The sequence below is a fragment of the Aspergillus ruber genome, assembly GCF_000600275.1.
Source record: "Aspergillus ruber CBS 135680 unplaced genomic scaffold scaffold00022, whole genome shotgun sequence".
NCBI lineage: Eukaryota > Fungi > Ascomycota > Eurotiomycetes > Eurotiales > Aspergillaceae > Aspergillus > Aspergillus ruber.
This window is the reverse complement of record NW_024467318.1, coordinates 474,237-481,846: the sequence shown is the minus strand read 5'-3', so window position 1 is coordinate 481,846 and position 7,610 is coordinate 474,237. Positions and strand designations below refer to the sequence as shown.

Below are 7,610 nucleotides of genomic sequence, written 5' to 3'. Positions count from 1 at the left end.
GACGCATACGACTTACTGAACCGGACCCAGATGGTCATTGAGCATACGATTACTTGGAAGACACTTAGGGTAAGTGTCCTGTCTCGAAATACAACTAACTAGAACCCTAGGTACGATACGAGGGAAGCCAGGTTGTGACATCGTGTCGCAGTCTAGGTCCGGCCCGTGGGCGACCTATGTCAATGTCTACTACTTGCTTTCTCCAATGCTTCCAGTCCCCATTCCTCGTCTTTCCGGGCTCTTTCCGCCGCCTGTTCCTGATCTTTCTGGCGATTACCCTTATATGCCATGCAATTCCTGCATTTGGCAACAAATGACTGCCCTGGCTAGAGTTACATACATTTAACAAACACCCTATAGATCCTTTCTGAAGCTCCCATTTGCTTCATTTATTTTATCATTTCTTCCTTACGCGTCTACCTAATTAACTCCTTTGGTTTATATCAATTCGCCATTTTTTGGACTATAGCTGGCGCCATTGCCATCTTCGTCTGCATCCTGGTTCTTGCGAAGGAGGCCAGATATTCCACCGACTGGGTTTTCACACATTTCGAGCCGCTAAGCGGCTGGCCTGCGGGCTGGTCGTTCTGCGTTGGTCTCTTGCAAGCCTCGTGGGCGACCTCAGCCACGGGAATGATCATCTCGTAGGATTCCCTCCAGTCAAACCTCCTTCTCGAGCTATGCCTGCCCCGTGGCCGTATCGCTGATTATACGACGCCGTCGGGATATCAAGCATGGTACTTTTCATCTCGGTCATCTGGGCACATTCTGCAACATTGTTACTGTTGGTTCGTTTTCCCTTTGCCGTGTGCGTTCATATCTCATTAACACTCGCCTGTTAGCGTGGACCCTCTTGACCATTCATTCCCTTATTCGGCATGCCGACTTTTAAAAATGCCACTGCCAACACATTGAACTAAGCAGCTGTTGTATTCGTGGGCATTGTGCTTATCTCAGCACTATGGTACTACTTAGGTCTGGGGACATGAAAACTATGCTGGTCTTTTCCTGACTTGCCGTGGGTATATATATATTTTTCTCTTGTCCCTAAATTGATTGTGCATATCTGGCATCCAAAGGATTGGGCGAAACCTACTTTGGATGTGTAATGAAAGAGTGGCTACATGAATTCCACTTTGTCATTATTCACATTTTGTTCGCTCATATGGAATCAATGTGGGTCTGCCTTTTACTCTTGGAAGAAATAAACACATTTGTTTTACCTTGTAATCAATATCAAACACTCAGAATCTGGTTTGCTTTCTCCAAAACCTGTTGCTGTCCGCGCGACAAACCTGCCTCATTCAGATTCCATTTCCCAAATCCGAAGGCCCGCAGGCCCAACTCATTAGTGAGTCCTCGCAAGCCAGCCTCCGTGGCTCGCCCGACATGCTCACACTCTCCCTTGCCTCCCGGGAAATCTGGTGGAGGGACACCCGCAACGAAGTCATTTCTCTGACGTGCAACATAGGCCGCGTTGGCCTCAGTAACAGGACATGCGGGAATATACATGACGCTCGAGTCTCCGAATCCATTGTGTACTTTGTCAACAGCGTGGATGGCTATTTAGAATTAGAAAATTGTCCGTGAAATTGAGGTTAGTTAAGGGGAACACTCACTGTCACAGTGCCAGGCGACATAATCACCGGGGGCAATCTTTGGGACGTGAACCATTGTCTTATCCAACTCAAGATGAGGATGAAGCGCTGTTGACAGTTCCTGCGCGTATCCAGGTGTTGCACCTTGCAATCCACTCGACATTTCCTTCTCCAAGCACCAATTGCTAGGGTCGAGGAACGTACCCAGCGCCATTCGCGAGCAATCCTTTGGCGGCAAATAGATAGGCTCGAAGAACGGTCGCAGGAGGAAGTATGCTGTGGCCATTGAGAGAAGTGGATTTACCAGCAATGTTCCCTCATTCGGTCCAGAATGCGACATGCTCAACCATGCCTGGAACATCCGGAACATCGAACACGCCCCAGCGCCGTTGTAGAGATCGGCTTCGGCGGGTACCCGGCAGCTAGCTTCCCACGGGTCATACTGCTCCCAGTTACCCTCCCAGATGCTCTTGTAAACATCGCCGCGGCCATAGCCATTGTCCTCCCAGCGCTCACAGCTTCCTCCGTCGATATGCGGGCCAAGTGCGAATCCTGCATCTCCTGGTTGGCGAATACGGAGTCTGTCTGCATAGGTGAGGGGATGTGTAGGGGATATCAATGCGTCCGATGCATTGGATTTCCAGAAGCTCATGAGGAAGCGTTGTGCCTCGAGCATGTTGGGGTGTGTACGTGCCCGGATCTGAGGGTTGGACCAATACAGCTCGTAGACCTGGGGGTCGTGTGGGGGGAATGCTATAGGTCGTTAGTACTATGTCAGTGGAGGGGAAGTAACTAGAGACATACCTTTTGTTTCGGGATTTGCCTTGGCATATTGCTCAATTTCGTCCTTGTAACATCTGGCCTCATGTTCAGGAATTACTCCTCGAATGACAGCAACGCCGCGTTTCCTCAGCTCATCCTGAAAAGCCTTAGGAGCAGAGTGTATATCTTTGATATCAATTGAAGGAACGATGTCAGACCCGCGCTGCTCAATCAGATTCACTTCATCTTTCAATTTACGGAGGAGACGATCCCAGCTCTTTTGAATCTGGTCCTCTCGGCCAGCAATCAGGCGCTTTTTCTGATCTGCAAATCTCTCTGGAAGAGCAGACTTTTCTTTCCCGGAGAGGGATACGAAAACAGATGAGATATCGCCCTCTTTGCGTGCTCCCTGGGTGGATGTAGCTAAGCAGCGTTTCAAGTTGGGCTGAGAAGTGAGGGTGTGCAAGCCTCGGTGAGAAAGGACGGCACGAGCAGGATTCTGCAGCGACATGAAGTTGAAATATAAAACAAATAGAAATACAAGGAGAGTATCTGAAGTCAAGTGTTCCTATGTCGGCAACTCGATAGTGGTAAGGAAACGAGAACAATGCTAATGTACAAGAGGGTTGTAGTAAGGTAATGGAAATGGGCGCTTCGCGCTAGCATATTTATAGGTTCTCGGTGGCAATATTTTCAATCATTTGCTCAGAAATGACGAGTACGCCTGTGGTAATCCTGAGTATATGGGGAGGTTGAAGGAAAAATACTGGCGGGTGGATCTCCTAATCAGGAAGTATTCCGCTCAGTTATTCATTTTTAGTAAGTTAACCGCTAGCGGGAACGCCGAAAAGAGTAATGGTAGGAAAAAGCCCTGGATCACATGGAATAACAATATAAAGATCTCGAGGATCATGGATAAACTTATAATCTGAGAAGCGTATGTCCACTAGGGCAGGCAGCATGTTGCTGGATTTCTTCGATTGCTTTGCGCCGCAAAGGCTCGAGCCAGTTTATTTCGATATCAGGTATGCATTCTCTTTGAACCGATTAATGACAAACGAAGTCACTCAGCATCTTCAGGCTGAACAACGATATTGTGTGGCTTCCAGCGACAGAGGGTGGTACTAGCTATGGCCACATTCGAGGCAGGGTAGTCTTATGTATCACCCAACCCACCAGCGTGAAGGATATCAAGTTGCATCTAGAGGGTCGATATTATGTCAAGTATGACCCGAACAGAGACCTACATTAAAGCTATAGGCTAATTGATGCTAGCTGGGACCTAAAGCCTTTTAATAGTTTGCATCATCATCACAACAAGCTACCCTGGAAGGAGGTCACTTTCTTTCACCTGATATCGAATCTCCTACCTACTCCGAGACGGGATCCTACCATGGTATTGAAACCAGATAATTATGAATTCCCCTTTGAGGTTTGCGTGCCAAAGGGAACACCAGAATCTATCCAAGGTATTGATGACTGCTTTATCCGTTACATTCTTCGAGCGCAGATTTACGGCAATGGCGGTAATAATCTCTCTATATCGAGGGAGGTACAAATGCGAAAGGCGTATACCATGTCCTTATTCAGAGAGCTCAGTGTAAGTTTCGGATCAAATATATCAATTTTTTACCACGGCTGACCTCATCCAGGATTATGGAAACATCTGGCCAGAGAAGATCATCTACAATGCCAGCATCTCCAACCCAGCCGTATCATTCGGTAGCAGCATTCGCATTGACTTCCGCTTTACCCCTCTTGTCAAAGGACTTGAACTGGAAAGAATTGAATCACGTCTTGTCGAAACACACCATGTCACGAAACCCTTACCGGCTACCCGATCGCGCGAAGTATTGGTGGACCAATACAAAGTCCCGGCCTGGGATGAGTTGGATGTATCTCCTGACGACGGGTATTCGTTCCATGTTTCTCGGTTACTTAGCCTTCCAAGGTCCACAATGCAATGCTTACAAAGCGCTACAACCACAGTGCTTCAAGTCAAACATAATGTTGCAGTTGTTATAATCCTGTCGAATCCTGACGGTCACAAATCCTCTGTTGGTCAACCCTATTCTAATTATATACATGGACCGGGCTAACTGTGCATAGATCCGTTTCTCTCTTCCGATATTTATCCATTTCCGCCCGTCGAGTAGGACGGGTTTCTCTATTCTTTACGAGCCAGATGCTAGGGATGCAGATTGTGGGCAGCTTCCACATTATGATAGCCATATCCATGACATGAAGCCAGATGAATTTGGCTCTGCCGATGTTCCAACGCCGGGTGATGTACAGTGGGGCGTTGATATGGAAGAGGATGAAAAGCCGCCAGAGTATTCGGATCTGCATATCTCATCTGAGGTTCCTAGTTATTGGGCTGCTGTTTACCCGCATAATTACGTAGAGAGGATATAGAAGAGTACTATTATTATCATTTAATCAGGTTTTATTGTTCATATCGAGCCCCAAAGCTATGACAGACGGTTACAGACCATATTCCATGAACTCGAGGTTGGCAGATAACTTTCGGCCTCTTGTCCCTATGAATTCCTGAACTAAAGTCCCCTTCTATTACCTTTCTAGTCTATTTAATCGTCCTAGATGTTATGGGATTCTTGTACGAACCCAAAGGATGACAGGTTCGGCCAAGGCCAGCACAGAACGCAACCTGCAAGGGGTCCGAATCAATTATTGACGACCTTCGTACGAACCCCTTGCATACAAGGACTACAGTAAAACCCGGTTATAACGAATAATACTTTTCATCGCCTCAATTCGTTATATCCAGGAATTCGTTATATCCAGGAACCCCCCCTTATTTTCAACTCTGCCCCCCAAAATAGCCTCGAATGTCAACCTGACGCCTGTTTTGGATCTCCTGCCTCTGTATATTGTTCTCTAGCCGGTTTAGGAGCCGAATTAGGCCAGTATCGCTCTCTTCTTGCTGCTCCTGGTATAGCCGTAGGGTACGCAGTGCTGTCAGCGCGTTATGTGATGTGATAGGGGTTGAACCTCGATCTCATAATCGATATATTCCTCTTCGACATCAGCACCCTGTGGTTACGGGATCACGCCCGGCTTCATATTCTTGAAGCATATAGCGTACCCACTGTTGACGCCAAAGGGTCTTCCACGTATTGATAATACCTTGATCAAGTGGCTGATATTTGCTGGTCGTATTTGCTGGTAGCCAAATAATCAAGGTATTTTGTAATGGCTGTGAAGACATATTGATCTCTTGAACTGCCTTCTCATGCGCAGAAAAGTTATCCATCAAAAGGGCGACTTTTCGGCCTGTCATTCGCAGATCAAACCAGCGTAGCCACTCCTCCATAATCGCTCCTGTCATCCAAGCCGATTTATTATGCCGCCAGTAGACTCCAAGACTCTGGATATTGATTCGAGTAGCACTAAACGCGTGTGGTGTTGCAGACCGGCCAATAATCCAGAGTGGTAGCCGCTCAGACGCATCTTGATTGACCGCGAAATGCATCATAATCCGTACTTTCTCTTTACATCGGCCAGGCAAAGCATGTGTAGATAAGCTATGGTCGGGCACACGCTTCCAGAAAAGGCCAGTTTCATCGCAGTTAAAGATATCCTGAGGTTGAAAGCTAGCGAGTGCTTACTGGATAGCATTCATCTCATATATCGCGGACCGTGCGCTTGCAAGCTCGCCATGCTTCATATGATCTGCGATACCTCGACGTTGCTGAAAACCGTGTAGCCAGCTGTTGCTGAATGAAGGCATCTCCTTATCACGATATTTCTCAAGATTCCGCCAAAAGAACTCAGCTTTCTCGCGAAGCGTGATAGCGCAGATCATGATATGCTGTTCTGCGCCTTGCATCCACTGAAAAAGGTTGTCTTTGAGCTCTGGCCAATGTTCACGTTGTAGTCGCTTCGGGTCGGATCGCTGTGTAGGGGCTCGCTGGCTAACAGAGGTATCATCAAGGAAGGCGTATCGACTCGATAGAATCTCGGAGACTGAAGATAGGGCAATTGGCTGCTGATATGTCGATTTGAACCACTCGCAAAGGGTGATATTGCTTAACGAAGGATCTCGTCGCTTCTGCGCTCGTAGCGGTCGCTTTTGGTCGACAGAAATCACTCGGCGAGGGGGCATACTGACGTCGAAAGAGGGTCAAAATGCTGAGTAATGGGCTTTGATATGCTACGATAAAGACCTGGTTATAACAAATTGGATGGGGACCGCACGTGGAATGCTAACAAATTCGTAGTAAGGAGGATTTTAGGAAAAATTCGTTATGTAATATGGTGACACCTACGGTGGCAGGTGGTAGATTCGTTATATCCAGGTTCGTTATAACCGGGTTTTACTGTAGCGGTGTCCTTCGTACGACTTCCGACTTCCGAAAAGGAACACTGAGAATACTGTTGGGAGTATCATTCCCAGATGTCCATAAAAGACTGCTTTCGCTTCTGCTCTGTTTGTTTCTTCTTCAACGATTCCTTCTTGTATAATAAGGGTAGCTTTAGGTTAAGACAACTTGAGTCCAGCCCCTAACACTAGACCGCCTGTACACGTATGGCTTTCGAACAGCATGCTCTCCTGGGACATAGTGGGTATGACCATATTTCTAGACCTCGTCCAGACCCTCAAGAGGGTCCCTACTTTGGACCCTCCACCCGACCCTCGCGAGGGGCGGGTCAAATACTCGCGACCCTCACCCGACCCTCAACCCTCTTCGAGTCTCGTGCGGGTGACCCTCACAGACCCTTATAGACCCTCATTTTCACAAAATTTCACAAAATTTCATAAAATTCCCACGCTTTACCTGATTTGTGTGCATAAAATGGTAATCTAACCTAAAATAGTAATGTTTGATTTGTTTGATCACCCGCGGGTGGGGGCGAGGTCTATGTATGTCCACATAGATATGCACATAACCCGAGTAAACCCATTACTCCACAATCAGGAATGGTCATACAGATAGAAATGTAGAGGAAAGACAGGCATCCGTGCATGTAAGAAGTAAGAAGACATAGAGAGTGAGCGAGGACAAAGGCAAGTCTCGAAAGGGAAAGAGGGAAGGCGAAGGGCAGTGGCAGAATGGCCAACACATCCAATTCAAGTTTCACAAACAAGCACTCACATCTATTTACATTGTACACATTGTCTGGGCTTTGGAACCGATCAGGAAGTTTCCGAGATAAAACGACGAGGCGAGCTTTGCGCCGATCAATCTGGATGAGTTACAGCTTGATATCAAGAGTTAGTTGTTTCTT

General features: G+C 47.2%; 3 protein-coding genes across 3 annotated transcripts; 1 reads left to right on the top strand and 2 right to left on the bottom strand.

Annotated features, from left to right (window-relative positions):
- Positions 1-1,236: 1,236 nt before the first annotated feature.
- Positions 1,237-2,871, bottom strand: EURHEDRAFT_542173 (DUF1479 domain-containing protein; the record flags this gene model as incomplete). The annotated part of the gene is made up of 4 exons (XM_040787400.1): positions 1,237-1,562; positions 1,620-2,351; positions 2,403-2,783; positions 2,850-2,871. The coding sequence occupies 4 exons, from the start codon at positions 2,869-2,871 to the stop codon at positions 1,237-1,239; spliced, it is 1,461 nt and encodes a 486-aa protein (XP_040637079.1).
- A 449-nt stretch (positions 2,872-3,320) lies between these two features.
- EURHEDRAFT_483253 (arrestin family protein) lies at positions 3,321-4,842 on the top strand (the record flags this gene model as incomplete). Its single annotated transcript, XM_040785530.1, has 5 exons — positions 3,321-3,385; positions 3,441-3,584; positions 3,636-3,960; positions 4,013-4,417; positions 4,470-4,842. The coding sequence occupies 5 exons, from the start codon at positions 3,321-3,323 to the stop codon at positions 4,773-4,775; spliced, it is 1,245 nt and encodes a 414-aa protein (XP_040637078.1). The 3' UTR covers positions 4,776-4,842.
- A 339-nt stretch (positions 4,843-5,181) lies between these two features.
- EURHEDRAFT_504827 (uncharacterized protein) lies at positions 5,182-6,525 on the bottom strand (the record flags this gene model as incomplete). Its single annotated transcript, XM_040785820.1, has 2 exons — positions 6,123-6,525; positions 5,182-5,258 (listed from the first exon to the last, which is right to left on the bottom strand). Exons 1-2 carry the CDS (start codon positions 6,484-6,486, stop codon positions 5,182-5,184), a joined length of 441 nt encoding a protein of 146 aa, XP_040637077.1. The 5' UTR covers positions 6,487-6,525.
- Between the last annotated feature and the right edge of the window lie 1,085 nt (positions 6,526-7,610).